Here is an 18,617-nt window from a genome sequence, read left to right as displayed (position 1 = left end):
TGTGATATTGCACTGAAGCGTCATAAAGAAGGTGTGATTATCCATCACTTTATTGAGGAAGCTCAGGGGTAGGTCTGTATGCACAAGTCAGGTAAGTGATAAGGCAAAGCCAACACTCTGCCCAGGCCTGTGTGTCTTTTTTTTGAGACCGAGTCTCGCTCTATTGCCCAGGCTGGAGTGCGGTGGCACAATCTCAGCTCACTGCAACCTCTGCCACCTGAGGTCAAGCAATTCTCCTGCCTCAGTCTCCCCAGTAGCTGGGACTATAGGTGCTCACCACTGCACCTTGCTAATTTTTGTATTTTTAATAGAGATGAGGTTTCACTGTGTTGGCTAGGCTGGTCTCGGACTCCTGACCTCAGGTGATCCACTCACCTTGACCTCCCAAAGTGCCAGGATTACAGGTGTGAGCCACTGTGCCCGGCCAGCCCTGTATGTTTGAAAGCCAGTGTTACTTCCCTCCCTTCCCTCCCTGTTCCTCATTTCTCCTTGAGGCCCTGGGAGCACCCCCTGCTCAGGGCTCTGTGACTGACCATATAAAGTGTCAGGGAGAAACTGGAGCTGCTTCCTAATACGGTCACAAGAGGGAAATCCTGGGCCTGCAGCTGGGACCTGCTGGTGGCACAGGGCCCATGAGATGCCGGCTGGGACACAGGAGGCTGGGATGTTGAAACCTCTGAACTTAACCAGCTGGAGAGGGGCTAATGGGGCCAGAGAGGCAAAAACACAGCCAACTATGGGTGGGCTGGGTCGAGGTGAAGGAGAAGTGGCTGAACAATGTGGGAGGAAGAGCCAGATGCTGAAGCCCCACGTCCTTGCGTGAGATATGCGGCTGCCTGCCCCAGTCTTCTCTTCACTCCATTGTCATACCCTGGCTGGCTTGGAAAACTTTTGCAGAACTCAGCAGAGGTTCAGATCTACCTGGAAGTATGGATTAAGTGCTTGCTCTGCGCAATGGCATTGGGAGAGATGTCCCAAACAAAGAGGATGAAAGTCATATTCCTGTTTCAGAAGTTAGTGATGGAGTTGAAAAGACAGTGTGGTCCTTCCTTCTTTTTAAAATTCATTTTATTCTTTTTTTTTTTTTCTTTGAGATAGTCTCACTCTGTCACCCAGGCTGGAGTGTGGTGGCATGATCTCGGCTCACATAACCTCTGCCTCCTTGGTTCAGGTGACTCTCCTGCCTCAGCCTCCTGAGTAGCTGGGATTACAGGCATGTGCCACCATACCCAGCTAATTTTTGTATTTTTAGTAAAGACGGCGTTTTGCCATGTTAGCCAGGCTGGTCTCAAACTCCTGACGTCAAGTGATCTGACCTCCTCCACTTCTCAAAGTGCTGGCATTAAAGGTGTGAGCCACCATGCCCAGCCTCTTCCTTCTTAAAAATTCGTTTCCCTCCCTCCCTTCCTCCTTCCCTCCCTTCCTCCTTCCCTCCCTCCCTCTGTTGCCCAGGCTGGAGTGCAGCACCATGATCTCGGCTCACTGTAACCTCCACCTCCTGGGTTCAAGTGATTCTCCTACCTCATCCTCCCAACTAGCTGGGATTACAGGGCCCCGCTATCATGCCTGGCTAATTTTTGTATTTTTAGTAGAGACAGGGTTTTGCCATGTTGGCCAGGCTGGTCTCGAACTCCTGACCTCAAGTGATCTGACCTCCTCGGCCTCCCGAAGTACTCGGATTACAGCTGACTGAGTTTCTACCCCATGCCTGGCACTGTGCAGGGTGCAGGAGATACAGTAATGTGTGTGTCACAGTCCAGGAGGTGACATTTAGGCAGAGCTCTAAAAGAGGAGAGGGAAACAGCTGTGGGAAGATGAGGGGAAAAGCGTTCCAGGTGGAGGGAACAGCATATTGAAGGCTCTAAGGTGGCAAGACTTTCTCTCTCATGAAATGAAGGGAGCATAGTAAGAGTCACTAAATAACATTGATTGAGCACCTACTACATACCAGCCGCCATGCTAAATGCTTTTCAAGCATTATCTCACAGCACACCTATGAAGGGCTTGTTAGTATGCCTCCCTGTTTTGTAGATGAGGATAAGCAAGACTCAGAGAGGTTAAGGGACTTGCCCAGGGTCACACAGCTGAGAAATAGCAGAGTGAAGGTTCAAATTCAAGTACCCCATACCCAGTTCTGAGCCCTCAACCACTGCCCTTTACTGCCTCCAAGTCAAGGACTTGAGTGAGGACCGGTTGGGCTGTAAATGATACCTACATTCAAAAGGGGCGTGGCAGTGGGCGTGGTCCCAGAGGAGCTGGAGATGGAGTCGAGACCTGAAGGAGGGTGGGGCTTGGTTGACCTTTGTCCAGATCACCACGGACTGAGCGCTTGCTCTTTGGGAGGCTTGTCCTGGGGACTGGGGACACCAATGAATAGGAGAGAGCCACTGGCCTGGCTCAGTGCGGTCCACTGAGTACCTACTGCTGCAGTGCAAGGCCCCCAGGTCACAGAGGTGAAGTCAGGCTGTCCCTGCTCTCAGGAAGCTGTATCATTAATTTATTCCCCTGGTATGCATTTAGCAAGCATTTAGTTAGCACCTATTCTATACCGAGGCCTGTGCTGGGACTGAAGAGGAGAAAGGGGCCAGGGAGGGTTCTCCGGCCTCAAGGTACTTGCAACTGGTGTTTGCAGGATGGGCGGGAGGCTCCTGGGTGATGGAATGGAGAAGAGGGGTGTCCAGGCAGGCGGTCCTCCACTCCCAGCCCCACCAGGCAGGATGTGGCTCCTGGGCCCCGCTTACCTCTCATCCTTGCTCTGCTTCTCCATTTGGGTCCAGTGGAGCTGCTTGTACCAAGCTGCTTATAGTTCACCCCCACGGACCCCATGTCCGGTGTTTCTGCCCGCGTCCCTGCTTTGTCTTGTCCCGAGCTGGTTAACACCTCGTTGTCCTTTAAGACTCAGCGCAGGGAATACCTGCCCACCTGGAGGTTTCCCTCACCACCCCCAGTGTGGGTTAGGGCCTTCCCTTCCTTGTTCCTATCGTTCTCTGTTCTTAGGACGTGTTTTCACGTACTTGTCTCCCACTCTGATCTAAGTTCTTTAAGGACAGGGGGTATCATTGATTTCTTTGTATCCAGCCTCTGACACAGACGTGGTATATAGTAGGTGCTCAGTAAATGGTTGATGGCTATTTAGACAGGCATATGTTGCCTCATTCATGCTCCTTTTAGGGGATGGTGAGAATCTCTGTCTCCATCAATCCTGTTTCTTTTTTTCTTTTTTTCTTTTTTTTGAGACGGAGTCTCCCTCCGTCACCCAGGCTGGAGTGCAATGGCACCACCTCGGCTCATTACAACCTCCACCTCCCAGGTTCAAGTGATTCTCCTGCCTCAGCCTGCCGGGTAGCTGGGACTACAAGCATGCGCCACCATGCCCTGCTAATTTTTTGTATTTTTGGTAGAGATGGGGTCTCGCTGTGTTGCCTAGGTTGGTCTTGAATTCCTGAGTGCGAGCAGTCTGCCTTCCTTGGCCTCCCAAAGTGTTGGGATTATAGGTGTGAACCACTGCGCCCAGCAATCCTGTAACTTTGAAGAATATCATTCCCCTGCAGCACCCCCAGACACTACATACCATTGTCCCTTAGCAGACTGAGCCCTGGAAGGACCTTCCCACTCTCTCTTTTTCTTTCTTTCTTTCTCTCTTTCTTTCTTTCTCTCTCTCTCTCTTATTCTTTCTTCCTGCCCTCTATCCCTCCATCCTTTCCTTCCTTTTCTTCTTTCCCTTCCTTCCTTTCCTTCCTTTTTTTTTTTTTTTTTTTGAGACGGAGTCTCGCTCTGTCACCCAGGCTGGAGTGCATTGGCCGGATCTCAGCTCACTGCAAGCTCCGCCTCCCGGGTTCACGCCATTCTCCTGCCTCAGCCTCCCGAGTAGCTGGGACTACAGGCGCCTGCCACCTCGCCCGGCTAAGTTTTTTTATTTTTAGTAGAGACGGGGTTTCACTGTGTTAGCCAGGATGGTCTCGATCTCCTGACCTCGTGATCCGCCCGTCTCGGCCTCCCAAACTGCTGGGATTACAGGCTTGAGCCACCGCACCCGGCCCCTTTCCTTCCTTTCTTTCCTCCCTCCCTCCATCCCTCCCTCCTTCCCTCCCTTCCTTCCTTCCTTTCCTTCATTTCCTTCCCTTCCTTCCTTTCCTTCCCTTCCTTCCTTCCTTCCTTCCTTTCTTTCTTCCTTTCTTTTGAGAAGAAAGGAATGGTCTAACCATGTCACCCAGGCTGAAGCGCGTGGCACAATCATGGCTTACTGCAACCTCAACTTGCCAGGCTTCAGCAAACCTCCCATTTCAGCCTCCCAAGTGGCTGGGACTACAGGCAAGTGCTACCATGCCCAGCTAATTTTTTAATTTCTTATAGAGATGGGGTCTCACTGTGTTGCCCAGGCTGGTCTTTCTGGTTCAAGCAATCTTCCTGCCTTGACCTCCCAAAGTGCTGGGATTACAGGTGTGAGCCACCGCACCCGGCCAGACTTTCCCACTCTCTAATTGGCTCCAGCCCTTGACTAAAAGCCCCTTGAGGGCAGGGACCCTGTGTTTTTTTGGGTTTTTTTTTATGTTCTAATGTAGTCCCAGCACCTTTTGCATGGCATCTGGGACATACAGAATGAATGAATGAACGAATGAACAAACAAACGAACGAATGATCAATAGTTTCTTTTTCTGTCGGATGAGCCTAGGCTGGATAGCATAATGGACCATGCTTATACTTGGGGGTGGGCCAGGCTGGGCTTGGTGCTGCCAGGATCTTCTTTGGTGACTTTGGTCAAGTCACTTAAGTCTCTGTTGCTTGGTTCACCCTAGTTGTAACTGAGAGATGGATCTCTGGTCCTCCCTAAGTCGCTTACAAGGAAGAGGATATGCTTTATGGCCGTCAGAGTCTGGGGCAGTACTGATGTTTATCGTTTGGGGAAAGCAGTTCCTGTGAGATGGGTTGGAGCCTGTCTCCTGAACCGTGACCTCAACCATGGGAAAATCTAGTATCCAGTGAGGAAAAATCATGACGATACTGTCTCACCACGTACAGCATGGCATGACTCCTCCTTCCCTGATCTGATTATTTTCAGATGCTCCTATTCACCCGGCAGGACAGGACTACTATTTTTTAAATGGTAAAGTGCGTATAACATAAAAATTACCGTTTTAAACGTTTTAAAGAAATCAGTGCCATTAAGTGCATTCACAATGTTGTACAGCTATCAATTTCAAGACAGGGTCTTGCTGTGTCACCCAGGGGCTAGAGTGCAACAGTACAATCATAGCTCACTATAACCTTGAGCTCCTGGGATCAAGCAATCCTCCTGACTCAGCCTCCCAGGTAGCTGGAACTACAGGTGCTCACCACCATGGCCAGCTACATATATATATATATATATATATATATATATATATATATTTTTTTTTTTTTTTTTTTTTTTGTAGAGATGGGGTCTGGCTGTTGTTGCCCGGGCTGGTCTCAAACTCTTAGCCTGAAGCAATCCTCCCACCTTGGCCTCCCAAAGTGCTGGGATTACAGGCATGAGCCACTACACTTGGCTCCAGATCATTTTTGTAGCCCCCAAAGGAAACCCCGTGCCCATGAGCAGTTACTCCTCACTTCCCCCCTCTCTCCAGCCCCTGGGAACCATGAGTCTATTTTCTGTCTCCATGGCTTTGCCTACTCTAGATGCTTCATATAAATGAGATGATATAGTACATGACCTTGCGTGCCTGGCTTCTTTCACTAGGCGTATTTTCAAGCTTCATCCACATCGGAGAGCTCGTGTCAGTGCTTTGATCCTTTTTAGGCACGGCTGTGTTTGTCTGTGTTTTACAGATGGGGAAGGTGTTAATGGTCAGGAGCAGGCACTCTGGGGTAAACAGGAGTTCTAGTTCTCAACTTCCCTCCAGCTGTGTAATCTGGTGACAACCTCACCACGCCTCACTTTGCCCTCCTGTCAAATGGGCAGTGGGGAAATCACTGTTACTGAGTAGTTGTGAAGATTCCATAAAGTGGCTGGGTGCGGTGGCTCACGCCTGTAATCCCAGCACTTTGGGAAGCCGAGGTGGGCGGATCAAGAGGTCAGGAGATCGAGACCATCCCAGCTCACACAGTAAAACCCCGTCTCTACTAAAAATACAAAAAAATTAGCCAGGCGTGGTGGCGGGCACCTGTAGTCCCAGCTGCTCGGCAGGCTGAGGCAGGAGAACCATGTGAACCCAGGAGGCAGAGGTTGCAGTGAGCGGAGATTGTGCCACTGCACTCCAGCCTGGGCGACAGAGTGAGACTCTGTCTCAAAAAAAAAAAGAAACAAAAACCAAGAAGAACCTCCATAAAGAGATGCCTCTGCCATCTTCTAGAGACTGAGTCACTGGGGTTTCTTCTTAGATATGGACATTGGGAGGTCCCAGAAAGAGATCAGAGGGTGGTGGGAGAAGAGAGAGGTTGGAGGATTATTACCTTTTCCTCCCTCCCTCCTGGAACATGGTTTTTGCAGGTGTGTTTCTGAATGGCTGCAGCTCCCTCTGGACAGCCCCTTTTTAGGGCTGTGTGACTTTCTATGTCTCCAATGTTCAGTTAATGACATTCCCTCTCTGGCTGGGTGCAGTGGCTCCCACCTGTAATCCCAGCACTTTGGGAGGCTGAGACGGGCGCATCGCCTGAGCTCAGGAGTTCGAGACCAGTCTGGGCAATATGGTGAAACCCTGTCTCTACAAAAAATAAAATAAAATTACCTGGGCATGGTTGTGCACACCTGTGATACCACCTACTTGGGAGTCTGAGGCGAGAGGGTCATTTAAGCCTAGAAACTCAAGGTTGTAGTGAGCCAAGATCACCCCACTATACTGCAGCCTGGGCGACAGAGCAAGATGCTGTCTCAAAAAAAAAAAAAAAAAAAAAAGTAGTAAACAACATTCTCTTGTGTTCTTGCTCTTCAGACTTAACTGCTCCCATCACTGGTTGGGTTCTTTAATTCTGCACACATATCTGTAAACAGTCTCTTTATTAAATGTTCTTGAGTTAATATCTGAATTGTGCTGTTCACATGCTATGCCACCTGTTAAATGATGAGCATTTCATATGATTGAGCATTTAATCGACCAAAAACAGATCCTGTGTAGTGCTTAGTTTGGTGCCCGACACATAGTAAATGTTCAATGAATGGTGGCTGTCATTTAAGCCGGTGATGTCCAGGGAGGTAAAGTGACAGTTCAGGGGAGTGGAACTGAGATTCGAACCCAGAGCTCTTCAAAACTCCACAGTTTGGGCAGGTGCAATGGCTCACACCTATAATCCCAGCACTTTGCGAGGCTGAAATGGGAGAATTGCTTGAGCCCCAGAATTCGAGACCAGACTGGGCAACACGGTGAAACCCACGTCTCTACAAAAAATACAAACATCAGCCAGGCCTGGTGGTGCCTGCCTGTAGTCCTGGCTACTCGGGAGGCTGAGGTGGGAGGATCACCTGAGTCCAGAAAAATCAAGGCTGCAGCGAGTCATGTTCACACCACTGTACTGCAGCCTAGGTGACAGAGTGAGACCTCATCTCAGAACAAACACAAACCCCCCTACAGTTGCAAAATATAACATAGGCAGCCTGGAGACCCACTCTCGCCCTTTTTCCTCTTCCCCCATACCTGGAATACCAGAGAGGCCCAGGGTTTCCTACTAAGACTCCAAGCTCCAGTTTCCCCATCTCTCAAATGAGAATATTGAGTGCTTCTGTGAGATCTGTCTTCCTGGAGGAGGTCTGGAAGTAAGCTGGGTTCTCTGTCTGCAGACGTACTCTGGCCTCTTCTGCGTGGTGGTCAACCCTTATAAACACCTGCCCATCTACTCGGAGAAGATCGTTGACATGTACAAGGGCAAGAAGAGGCATGAGATGCCGCCTCACATCTACGCCATCGCAGACACGGCCTACCGGAGCATGCTTCAAGGTGAGTGAACCCGGCGAGGGCTGCACGGGGCCAGCTCCAGGGAGCCCCTCCTGTCCTGCTTGTCTGCAGTTCTTGCCAGGAATGTGGAGTTTGGCAGGCAATGCCAGGGACCAGGAGTCCTGTGGCTGAAAAAGGGAAAAAGCAAAAGGAACATCTGTGTTTGCAGCCTGGGAGGGTGAGGGAGAGCGGAGAGCTTGGGCAAATACGGGCATGGGCCTGCTCCAGCTCCGGCTCTGGGGCCCACTGCCCAAGGGCCCTGCCGGACCAGCTGTCTGCAAAGGATGGGAAGAGGGTGGGGAACAGCTCTGGGGCTGAGCCATCATGGTCTGTGTTGCCACCTACCCGTTCCTCAACCCCTGTGGGACTGTGGGTAAATATCTTTTCCTCTTCAGCCTCAGTTTCCTCATCTGTCAAAAGGGGTGATAGTCTCTGTCTTGTAGCTTCTTGTGAAGATTGTTAATGCTGGTTTTTCCAAACTTAAGACTTGTGCCTGCTACCTTCATGTTTATATGTTACTATTTTTACTATTATTTTATTATTTTTGAGACAGGGTCTCACTTTCTCACCCAGCTGAAGTGCAGTGGTGAGCTCTCGGCTCCCTGCAACCTCCGCCTCCTGGGCTTAAGCAATTCTCCTGCCTCAGCCTCCCAAGTAGCTGGAACTATAAGCGTGGACTGCCATGTCAAGCTAATTTTAAAAAGGTTTTTTTTTTTTTTTTTTTTTTTTTGAAGTGACAGGATATTGCTATCCTGATTGGTCTCGAACTCCTGGCCTCAGGCGATCCTCCCACTTCAGGCAAAGGGTACAAGAAGCCCCAAAAGTCACACCCCCTCTAAAAGGGCACCAACAGGTGGGAACCCAGGGATCTGAGCTGGGAGTTGAGAGGAGCCCAGTTCTGGAAGTTCTTGAGGCAGGAATCCAGGTGTGCATGAGAGATGCCACGACCCCGCCCCCAAGGTAGAGGCTCGGGTATAAGTGCCCGGACTTTCTGACAGTTAGCCGGACTCCACAGGTAGGACCAGAACCTTGGCCCCTCTAGGCAGGGCCTGCCATTACCTCCAACGACCAGCAGGTGGAGCCTTGCAAGGACAATCTTGGAGATGTAATCTCTGGTTGTAAAGTGACAGCTCCTGGAGTTAGGTATCTGTCTTTGTATTAAACACACAAACACACACACATTCTTTGTGGTCTCTCTTGATGGAAGAGTATTTACAAAATGGTTCGTATACATCTTTCGGAAGCTGAGCATCACAGACCTCAGTGTTCTTATCATTTGGGGTATTTGGTTGCAAGTAAGATAACACCTAACTAACGTGGCTTAACCAGTAGGAGTTAATTGCCTCACATAACAGGAAGCCTAGTGTCTGATTTCAGGGTTGACTTTCTTAGGATTTTTTTCAGCTTCTTCCTCTTGGTCACAAAGTGGTAGCCATAGTTCCAGATATCATATTTTCATGTGATAATATCCAAAAGCATGAAGGAAGTGGAAGATAAGGTTCTTCTCCTGTGTCTCTTTTTTTTTTTTTTTTTTTTAAATCAGGGAGAAACTTGGTCATATGCGAACCCCTAAAGCAATCACTGGCAAAGGGGACTGGAGTGTTTATGATTTGTTTGAACCATTTCTGTTTTTTTTTTTTTTTTTTTTTTTTTTGAGACAGGGTCTCACTCTGTTGCCCAGGTTGGAATGCAGTGGCATGATCTCAGCTCACAGCAACCTCTGCCTCCCATGTTCAAGTGATTCTCCCACCTCGGCCTCCAGACTAGCTGGGATTACAGGTGTGTGCCACCATGCCTGGCTGATTTTTTATACTTTTAGTTGAGACCGGGTTTTGCCATGTTGGCCAGGTCTCGAACTCCTGACCTCAAGTTATCTGCCTGCCTTGGCCTCCCAAACTGTTGGGATTACAGGCATGAGCCACCATGCCTGGCAATTCCTGGTTCTTTTCTGGAGCCGAGGGAGGTCCCGCTAAGCACATTTTAATCTAAATACCAAAAAGAAAGAAAATTCTGTTAGCAAAGAAGGAGGGGAGCGACAGATGGGTAAGCATTTCTACAGTGCTCTCAAAAAATTTATTTGTAACTTTAAAACGTCTTTAAGATTGTATATCCATTCTAGAAAAACTTAAACATATATTTAAGTAAAAGAGAACTTGCTGGCACCTATGAGTCTATCATCCAAAACTCATCACTATTAACATTTTGTTATATGACCTTTCATTACACTAACTGAGCTAAATGGCATGAAATGAAGGAAATTTTTACTGTCTGAAGATAATTTGTTCCAGAAAAAGATCACAGAGACCAAAGTTTCACTGTAGATAGTATGTGTGTGGAGGAGGGAAAGAAAGTGGGCACAATATTTGACTGAACTTGAAAAATGACATTGCAGGCTGGGCACAGGGGCTCATGCCTGTAATCCCGGCACTTTGGGAAGCCCAGATGGGTGGATTGCTTCAGGTCATGAGTTTGAGACCAGCCTGGGCAATATGGTGAAACCCTGTCTCTACAAAAAATACAAAAACTACTTTGGTGTGGTAGCACATACCTGTAGTCCAGCTTCTCGGTACGCTGAGGTGGGAGGATCGCTTGAGACCATGAAGTAGAGGTTGCAGTGGGCTGAGATCATGCCGCTGCACTCCGGCCTGGGTGAGAGAGCCAGACCTTGTCTCAAAAGAAAAGAAAAGAAAAACGATATTGCAAATTATAAAAACAGGTTAATTTCATCTTACATGTAATAAGAATTTTATTTTAATGACAAGTAGGTGCTAATTTGTAGATTCAGTGTAAAATAAATTAAGAGTAAATTAAATTAAGAGTAAAATAAAATAAATAAATTTTTTCCATAACTTTTTTTGGGGTGAGGGATGAAATCATGTGAGAGTGTAAAACATGTCATGCTTGACTTGTCATGTCATGTCATGCTTGACTTCCGCAGCCTGAGCTAAAGAGGATCATTCTTACAGATTTATTTGATGGGTTACCAGTTTTCCTAAGGGCTTCTTTTACTTCTTTGGTGTTTAAGTCTCTCAAAGCCCCTGTTGTCTTAGCATACATTCAGCTGTAAATTGCCCTGAATCTTTTCCTTTCTTTTATCTTTCTTTTTTCTTTTTCTTTTTCTTTTTTTGGATGAAGTTTCCTTCTTGCTGCCCAGGCTGGAGTGCAGTGGCGTGATCTCAGCTCACTGCAACCTCCACCTCCTGGGTTCAAGCAATTCTACTGCCTCTGCCTCCCAAGTAGCTGGGATTACAGGCATGCGCCACCACACCTGGCTAATTTTGTATTTTTAGTAGAGATGGGGTTTCACCATGTTAGCCAGGTTGATCTCGATCTCCTGACCTTGTGATCCACCGCTTTGGCCTCCCAAAGTGCTGGGATTACAGGCATGCACCATCATGCCCAGCTAATTTTGTATTTTTAGTAGAGATGGGACTTCACCATGTTGGTTAGGCTGGTCTTGAACTCTGAACTCCTGGCCTCAGGTGATCCGCCCGCCTTGGCCTCCCAAAGTGGTGGGATTACAGGCGTGCACCACTGCACTCGACCCCTGAATCTTTTTTTGGCCTTTCCAAGGCCACTGACTTTGCCAGTCACTGCACCTTATTTCGCAGAGCTGCCACTTTGTTTTGTGTTCGTATCATGATGGTGGATATTGACACTCAATTAATTGGCAAGGTGAAGCCATTGAATTGTAGGTGGCGGAGAAGGAGGTTTTGGTGGAGTTCGATAGCTCATGTCGTCATTGAAGAATATTTTTGTGTTATGGGGACTTTTGCTTTCCTAGACCAGCAGTCCCCAACCTTTTTGACACCAGGGATGAGTTTCGTGGAAGTCAGTTTTTCCATGGACCACAGGAGAGAGATGGTTCGGGATGATTCTAGCGTACTACATTTATTGTGTACTTTATGATTACGTTGTAATATATAGTGAAATAATTATACAACTCACCATAATGTAGAATCAGTGGGAGCACTAAGCTTGCTTTCCTGCAACTAGACGGTCCCATCTGGGGATAAGGGAGACAGTGGCAGATCATCAGGCATTAGATTCTCATAAGGAGCACACAGCCTGGATCCCTCACACGTACAGTTCACAATAGGGTTCGTGGTTCTATAAGAATCTAATGCCGCCTCTGATCTGACAGGAGGCAGAGCTCAGGTGGTAATTGGAGTGACAGGGAGTGGCTGTAAATACAGATGAAGCCCACTACTCACCTCCTGCTGTGCAGTACCAGTCGGTGGTACAGTGGTTTGAGACGCCTCCCCTAGACCACCTCTTAACTGTGGGGCAATGTTGTAATTGACAAGGGCACCCTGTTTTCATGTATTTGATTCCTCCTGGGCTCTAGGTTTTAACACAAAATTGCATAGTCAGCTCTCTGAAACTACTTAGAAATGTTCACTTGACACGTAGTAAGCTCCAGTAGGAAATGACATTCATGACTGAGCACAGCAGCATGTCTCCAGTCCTAGGACTTTGGGAGTCCCAGGCAGGAGGACCACTTGAGGCCAGGAGTTAGAGACCAGACTGGGCAACAGAGTGAGCTCTTGTCTCTACAAAAGAAATAATTAGCTGGCCACAGTGGCGTGAGTCTGTAGTCCTAGCTACTCTGGAGGCTGAGGCAGGAGGATGACTTGAGCCCAGGACTTCAAGAATGCAGTGAACTATGATCATGCTATGGTACTCCAGCCTTGGCAACATAGTAAGACCCTGCCTCAAAAGAAAGAAAGAAAATAACAACCATGAGTACACACATCCATAAAAGATAAACTCTTAATTTAAATGTTAACCAACAGCTGCTGTGCACTCGTCTATTTTGGCATGACCTGGTGCTTTGTGGCAAATCATTGACGGTGGACTCCAAAAGTAAAAAGAATCTCAAAAACTATGCAGAAAAATTTAAACTTGGGAAGAGTTCTGTTCATCTGCTTAATTTTTTCCCCCATTCCCAAGTAGGAAATTGTTTTTTGTGAAGAAATGTGTAGGCCCAGTGTGTTGACTCCATTGATAAATGGCACTGCCTCATTCTGTTAAGTCACTGGGCTGGGATCCACACCAAGCTTACCGTGAAGGTGGATAGGGAAAGCTAGTACACGTGGCTTCTTCCTTGAGTTCTTCATGGAAAAGATGGGGTGTGAAAAGGCGGGATTGAGGAGGGATGGGTAACACACATGCACTGAATATAAGATGAAGCATTGCAGTTGTGTCGCATGGACAGTAAATTCCTGAGGACCCATAAACTGCATCCTTCTCTGCATGTTCATCATTGTATCTCCAGCACATTTTCTGCTGCCTGGCACATAGTAGCTGCTCAGCTAATATTTGTTGAATGAATGAATTATTAGAATTATTTATAGAAAGGAAACTACCAGGGTCAGGATAGATGGGGTGGGTTATTTGGCAGAGGTGGGGCTTTATAAGCCTCGAAGAATGGTTTGCTAAGATGAGAGAAAGGGGACAGGGATGGCTTTTTAGCCAAGAATAATACAAGCATAAATGTAGGGGTGAGAATGGGTATGATGAGTGTGGGAGGAGCCAGTTAGAGGGGTTGACTAGTATACTGTGGCAGGGAGCTCAGAGCCAGAGCTCAGCCCTTTGCTGCCTCAAAGGAGTTGGGAATATGCTGCTATCTTAATTTTCTTTTCAGTTTTAGGTATCGTCTGTTGACTTTCCTCCATGAAAGATGAAATTCAGCTCATTCACCCCCTGGATTTGCCCCTACTTCCTTGTTCCAACACATATGCCTTATCTCATAGAGTCCCAATATAATTTTATCTTAGTTTTTACAAACTCAGTGTTCAGTTTCCATTATTATGACTATGTAATGCTATCTAGAGTTTACATTATTATGATTATGTAAATGTTATTCAAAGCTGAGCTTTGCACTGCTTTGTGACTACTTTTCTTTTTTCTGTATGACTTTTCTTTTTCCTGGAGTTAGCAATTGCCTTTTTTTCTCCCAACCTTGTTTTTTATGTACTTAACCACCAATTCTGCCCCAAATCCTCCTTCTAAATGTGTTAATCTCCTTTTAATATGTCCAGAAATGTGTTGATATCATCTCCTTGAAGGTGATTTCTACTATAGCCTTCTAATCTGCCCTGGCTTTCTCTACAGCTGGTAGCTGTCATGTAGGATCTTTTTCACCATCCTTGAAATTCCCTGTAATGCTTTCATAATGGATTCCTTATTTCCGAGTTTTCATGTCTTCCTCTTTCTTGCTTTACTCTCTGGCTTAAAGCAAGCACTTCGTCCAGTAGCTTCTCAAGAAAGGATGTATGTGATTGTGAGGCATTGAGAACTTGCATATCTGAGAGGCTTGATGCTTCTCTAACATTTACAGGATAGTTTAGCTGGGTTTAAAATTTCAGGCAAGAAAGTTGTTTTCAGAAGGTTATAAATAACTTTCTTGACTGAGCTTTTTAAGGCATTTGCATTGTTGCCTTCTAGTTTCAGTTTTGAGAAAATGAAACCCAATCTGATTCGTGTGTGTGTGTGTGTGATTATATTCACCTTCCTGGCTGAGAATATTCTTGATCCTTTGTACGTGACTGTTTTTTGTTTTTCCTCCTTCTCTAGAAGCTTTTAGACTGTCTTCATTCCCCCTGCTGCCATGATAATGGGACTTTCTATGAGTCCATTTTTATCCATTATGCTGGACACTTAGTGGCCCAATTAATCTGTAAACTTGTGTCCACAAATTCTGGGAAATTTTGAAAATTATTTCTTCGGTGCTTTCTTTCTCGCTGTGTTCTCTGTTTCTTTTTCCTAGGAGTCTTTTTATTTCCATAATGGAACTCCTAGACCGATCGTATAATTTTAATCTCTTTCTCTTGTCGTTTTCATCACTTACTGTTTTTAATTCTATTTTCTGGGCACTTACCTCAACTTTTTTCCATAACCCTTCCATTGTGTTTTAAATTTTTCGTATATATTTTATTAAATTCCAAAAATTCTATTTTATTTATAAATGTTTCTTTCATATGACATTCTTTTTCTGTGGATGTGATATCCTGTTTCTCAAAGGATATTTAATGCATAGTCTATTTCCTCCAAGATACATATTTTCCTATTTATTTGTTTTAACTTCTGTCTGTCATATTAGTGGATTTCTTCAGATGTCTTGGGATTCTTGGCTATCCATTCCTCCTGGATGCTTTAGTGCATAGGATACCAAAGAGTTGATGGAAGCTCAGTGCTTGTAGGATGGGCTTGCTGATGTGCTTGACTATAATATGAAAGAGCTGGGCCACCCCATTAGGACACTTCTGATTAGTCTTTCAGTCTTTTGTTCATGGGCTAATCTGATTCTTCAGAAAAGGTCTGTAGAAAAATCTGCCTAGAGGTTAAAGATCTGTCTAACATCATTTTGAGGGTCTAGTTGAAAAGAAACCGAGGGTTTCAAAATGTGGGGTGAAATTTATACATTACCCTCCTTTCAGTATGGTTCCTGGTGTTCCCCCAGGACAGAGACCCTCTGTTTAACCCTCACCAGAGACTAAATCCACCACCTTCTGTGGGGTGTGAGAAAGGCAGTCACATGGCTTCAAGGAGTATAGAAGGTATCCGAAGGGTCTAACAGTGCCTTATATTTGACCCAGTCCTTATGTTTTTGTCTCCTCCTTGATCTTCTCTTCCAGAGGCCCCTGGTGTTGCCAGTTTCTGAGGTTTGGGGTAGAAATGGGGAATTCTGTGTTGAAATTAGGTTGTTTCTCACCTTTCCTCATTGTCTTAGAGTTTTTTCTTGGTACTTTTTTTTTTTTTTTTTTGAGATGGAGTTTCGTTCATGTTACCCAGGCTGGAGTGCAATGGCATGATCTCAGCTCACTGCAACCTCCGCCTCCCAGGTTCAAGTGATTCTCCTGCCTCAGTCTCCCAAGTAGCTGGGATTACAGGCATTTGCCACCAGGCCCAGCTAATTTTTGTATTTTAAATAGAGATATGGTTTAACCACGTTGGTCAGGCTGGTCTCAAACTCCCGACCTTAGGTGATCCACCCAACTCAGCCTACCAAAGTGCTAGGATTACAGGCGTGAGCCACTGTGTCTGGCATTTTTCTTGGTACTTTTCAACGCTTATCCCATTTACTGGCTTCCAAGGTGGCTTTGCTGTTCTCCCCTCTCTAGTTCTTTTTAAACTGCCTCATGTATTTTTACACTTTTCTTTTTTTGAGATGGCGTGTTCCCTCTTGTCATGCAGGCTGGAGTGCAGTGGCGCGACCTCAGCTCACTGCAGCCTCCGCCTCCTGGGTTCAAGCGATTCTCCAGCCTCAGCCTCCTGAGTAGCTGGGATTACAGGTGTATGCCACCATGCCCAGCTAATTTTTGTATTTTTAGTAGAGACAGGTTGGCCAGGCTGGTCTCGAACTCCTGACCTCAGGTGATCCACCCACCTCAGCCTCCCAAACTGCTGGGACTACAGGCATGAGCCACCACACCGGCCTTTTTACACTTTTTTTTTTTTCACCTTTTCCCCCCTTTTGTGTGGAGAATGGGGTCTTGTTATATTTCCCAGGCAGGTCTTGAACTCCCGGGCTCAAGCTTTCCTCACACCTGTGCCTTCCTAAGAGCTGGGATTCCAGGCATGAGCCACCACACCTGGCTAAACTGGTTCATGTATTTTTGGAAAGTCTTTTAGTGTTACTTTAGCAAGGTTTAGGAAGGAAGAGAGCTAAATGCATGCACTCAGCATACCATCTTCTCATGGGAAGTCTCTCATGCCTTCTTTTACAAAGAAGTGATGGTAATAATAATCATGGATTTTTATTATATGCTTCCTATAAAGCTCAGGGCTTTACAGAAATATTCTCAGTTAATCTTTACCACAAACCTACAAGGTGGACAGGACCAGATTAGGAATTTTAAAACTAAGCCCTGAAACTATTATGGTGCAGGCATATGTCATATATATATATAACATATATATATATATATATATATATATATATATGTATGTATGTGTATATATATATGAAGTAAGGAAGGCTGACAAAATTGTTTTTTGTTTTTGCTTTTTTTAGAGACAGGGTCTTGCTCTGTTGCCCAGGCTGGAGTGCAGTGGTGTGATTATAACTCACTGCAGCCCCAAACTCCTGGGTTCAGCAATCCTGCCTCAGTAGCTGAGATTACAGAGATGCACCACCATGCTCAGCTAATTAAAAAAAAAAAAAAAAAAAAAAAAAAAAGATGGTTTTTTGTTTGTTTGTTTGTTTTGAAATGGAGTTTTGCCCCTGTTGCCCAGTCTGGAGTGCAATGGTGCAATCTCAGCTCACTGCAGCCTCCACCTCCCAGGTTCAAATGATTGTCCTGCCTCAGCCTCCTGAGTTGCTGGGATTACAGGTGTGCACCACCATTCTCAGCTAATTTTTGCATTTTTAGTAGAGACAGCCTTTTTGACCAGGCTGGTCTTGAACTCCTGACCTCAGATGATCCACCCACCTCAGCCTTCCAAAGTGCTGGGATTACAGGCATGAGCCACTGTGCCCAGCCTTTTTTCATTTTTGAGACAGGTTCTCACTTTGTCACCCAGGCTAGAGTGCAATGGCACGAACACAGCTCACTGCAGGCTTGACCTCCTAGGCTCCAGTTTCTCACCTCAGCTGCCCAAGTAGCTGAGACTACAGCCACACACCATCACACCCAGCTAATTTTTGTATTTTTTGTGGAGATGGGATTTCACCATTTTGCCCAGGCTGGTCCTGAACTCCTGAGCTCAAGTGATCCACCTGCCTAGGCTTCCCAAAGTGCTGGGGTTACAGGTGTGAGCCGACCATGCCTAGTGAAAAAACAAATTTTTTTTTTTTTTTTTGAGATAGGGTCTCACTGTAGTGCCCAGGCTGGTCTCTTATTCCCGGCCTCAAGTGATCCTCCTGCCTTGACCTCCCAAAGTGCTGGGATTATGGGCGTGAGCCACTGTGCCCAGCCTAAAGTTGTTATTTTTCCCATGATGTTTATCTTGGTGGTGCTTTGAAATGGTGACTATGGAATTCTTCTTTCATGTGCATGCCTGTGTGGGTGTGCCCTCGGCATATGCTTACAAGGTTTACTGGGTGATCCAACGCTAGCGGCAAGAGCTATTATTAGCCCCCTTTTACAGCTGGGAAAACAGACTCAGAGGAGCGGAGAACTTGCTGAAGATTTGTTAAGTGTCAGAGCCAAATATACACTTGGATTATCCTGACTCCAAAGCCGGAGCCCTGCTGGTCAGTCGGTGACACTGGGCAACCACAGGGATCCCCCTCAATCCCACGGAAGGCTGTCTACTGTCTTACATCTCAGAGTGTTGACGGCTCAAAGCTTAGGAGGCTGGAGCTGAGTTCAATAAATGAAGGTGATGAATAGGAGAAAAGCACCATTAAAGCCCTCCAGACAAGAACCACTTTGGAGCCCCCTCCATGGGTCCCTGGGGTGTGGGAGGGGCAGGAAAGGCAGATAAGATTCCATTCTGAGCAGTCTGCACTTGCCCTGTGCAAGATAGCCACAAGTAATGTTTTGTCCTCACCTCATTAGCAACAAATGGCCACTCTCAGGGGATTAAAAAAAGAAATAACAGCCAGCCTTTATCAGCTTGGGGCTCTTGGCTGAGTCCTCTCTAAGCTTAAGACAATTCTGTGGGTGGAGTGATCCAAACCACTTTCTCCACTTTGCAAGTTCCCACACTCAGCTGTATCCTTCAGCCCAAGATCGGCAGCCCCCTGGGGGCTGGTTCCTG

At 46.5% G+C, this 18,617-nt stretch overlaps 1 protein-coding gene across 20 annotated transcripts in view; it reads left to right on the top strand.

Annotated features, from left to right (window-relative positions):
* MYH11 (myosin heavy chain 11) overlaps positions 1-18,617 on the top strand; it is a 154,362-nt gene that overhangs the window by 28,030 nt on the left and 107,715 nt on the right. For all 20 annotated transcript variants that reach the window (XR_013410933.1, XR_013410932.1, NM_001438952.1 and 17 more), the window contains 1 exon segment: positions 7,754-7,910. Coding sequence is in view for 18 of the 20 variants with exons in the window: in NM_001438952.1 (NP_001425881.1) it covers positions 7,754-7,910 (157 nt within the window). In the remaining 2 variants the exon portion in view is untranslated.

This window comes from Macaca mulatta, chromosome 20 (assembly GCF_049350105.2).
Source record: "Macaca mulatta isolate MMU2019108-1 chromosome 20, T2T-MMU8v2.0, whole genome shotgun sequence".
Lineage (NCBI taxonomy): Eukaryota > Metazoa > Chordata > Mammalia > Primates > Cercopithecidae > Macaca > Macaca mulatta.
The sequence above is the reverse complement of the archived record's forward strand: the minus strand, read 5'-3'. Positions and strand labels throughout refer to the sequence as shown.